General features: G+C 69.1%; 1 protein-coding gene across 1 annotated transcript in view; it reads right to left on the reverse strand.

Annotated features, from left to right (window-relative positions):
• Positions 1–734: 734 nt before the first annotated feature.
• Positions 735–1,700, reverse strand: part of MNEG_12817 (hypothetical protein) — a gene marked incomplete at both ends in the record, with an annotated part of 1,737 nt that continues 771 nt past the window's right edge. Inside the window, one exon of the mRNA XM_014038709.1 lies at positions 735–1,154. Within this exon, the coding sequence (XP_013894163.1) occupies positions 735–1,154 (420 nt within the window). The remainder of the gene's footprint in view (positions 1,155–1,700) is intronic.

Consider the following 1,700-nt stretch of genomic DNA (forward strand, 5'->3'; position numbering starts at 1 on the left):
GGCGGGGGCGCGGCGGTCACCTTGCCCTTGCTCACGGAAGCCGCTGCCCCCGCGTCGACAGCCGCGGTCTTCTTCGCAGAAGGCTCGCCCTTGACAGGTTCCACATCGCCACTGGTAGCCCGCGCAGAGGAGAAGCAGGCACCCATTGTGGCCACGAAAATCTTATTGCAGCAATGCTTTGGACGAAGTCCGGATGAGACCTACACGGTCGTTCCCCTCGTGGCTGATCTCGCAGGTCGGCTGACCCAGCTGGCAAGCTTGTAACAGCCGAACGCAGTGTCCACGTTGTGACGAAAACCAAGCTAAATTCGAGTCGTGTCTGCAGGGAAGCCTGCGTGCCAAGCGCGTACTGTAGGGCAAGTCCAGCAGCTGCACTCGAACTGCCACAAAGTGTGTCCGCCGCGCGAGCCGCTGCGCTAGCCCACCGCGCCCGAGAGCCGATGAGCCAAAGTCCCGAGCAGCTAAAAACTTATGCGCGACACTTCTTGGATAGACAACAGCATGCAATGCATCGCAAACCCAGACAGTGTCAAGAGCTCAGCATTGTCGACCCGCCACCCGAAGCAGCCGCCCCCGCCTCCCTGCAGCCCGCTCTACCCGCCCGATGGCACCAAAACGCTGAGCAAATTACAGGGCGATACGCCATGGGCCGCGCGGGGGGCGCGGCCAGCACAGCCCCATGCAACACAACACCGCAGCGCAAAGGGCGATCCCGTACACCGACGTTGCGTACGTCAACCCTGCGCTCGGCCGCCCCCGCCGCCCCTGCCGCCGCCGCCGCCGCCGCCCGCCCGCGCGCCGCCGCCCCCCCGCCTGTGGCTGCTCCGCGCCGCCTCGTACTCCGCCATCTTGCTGCGCATGTCCGCCTCGCCGTCGCCCACGACCATCTCAAACGGCATCAGCGCCATCTGGCGCGCCAGCTTGACCGCCTTGGCGACCTTCCGCTGGAGCATCCGCGGCAGCCGCGTCTGCCGCCGCGGCCGCAGGCGGCCGCTATCGCTGACAAAGTGGCGCAGCAGCGCCGTGTTGCGGAAGTCGACGCCCGCGGCCGCCTCGGCGGCGGAGACCTCGGGCGTGAATGGGGGCGAGGCGCCGGGGCGCTGCAGGGGGATGAGGAAGCTGCTCGCCTCGCTGGAGCCGTAAGGGTTGAGGTCCTGGGGTGGGAGGAGCGTTTGGGGGGATGCGTGGGTTGAGGGCGAGGGGAAGGGAGTGGCGGAGTCAGGAGGACGCAACGCGCGGCGATGCCGGCTGCACATACAAGGATGCCTGACATGCAGGCGCAAACGAGAGGTCTAGTCGATCGCGCATGGAGCGTCAACGCCGTGCGGCGGCGGCGGGGCCATCAGGCGTGCCGCCCGCGGTCATTCGGCTGCACATCACGGGCCCGGGCTTCGCCAAGGGGATGTGCTCGGCTGCCCCCCCACCCACCTCTGGATCGTACGTGTCCCCCGGCTTGAAGTTTCGCTGGGGGTGCAGCTTTGGCTGCTGCGCCCCTGCCTCTTGGTCTGCCGTCTCTGGGTCGACCCCGCCCAGCACGGCATATCCATACTGAGGGTGCGCGCCGCCCCTGCCGGCGCCCCTGTCGCCGCCCCTGTCGCTGCCGCCGCCCCCGCCGCCCTGGCCGCCGCCGGCCATGCCGCCGGAGGGCGACAACGGCGGGGCCTGGGTGCCGGCGCCGCGGCGGCTGCTGCTGCTGTCCC

The sequence above is a fragment of the Monoraphidium neglectum genome (genome assembly GCF_000611645.1).
Source record: "Monoraphidium neglectum strain SAG 48.87 unplaced genomic scaffold scaffold03456, whole genome shotgun sequence".
Classification (NCBI taxonomy): domain Eukaryota; kingdom Viridiplantae; phylum Chlorophyta; class Chlorophyceae; order Sphaeropleales; family Selenastraceae; genus Monoraphidium; species Monoraphidium neglectum.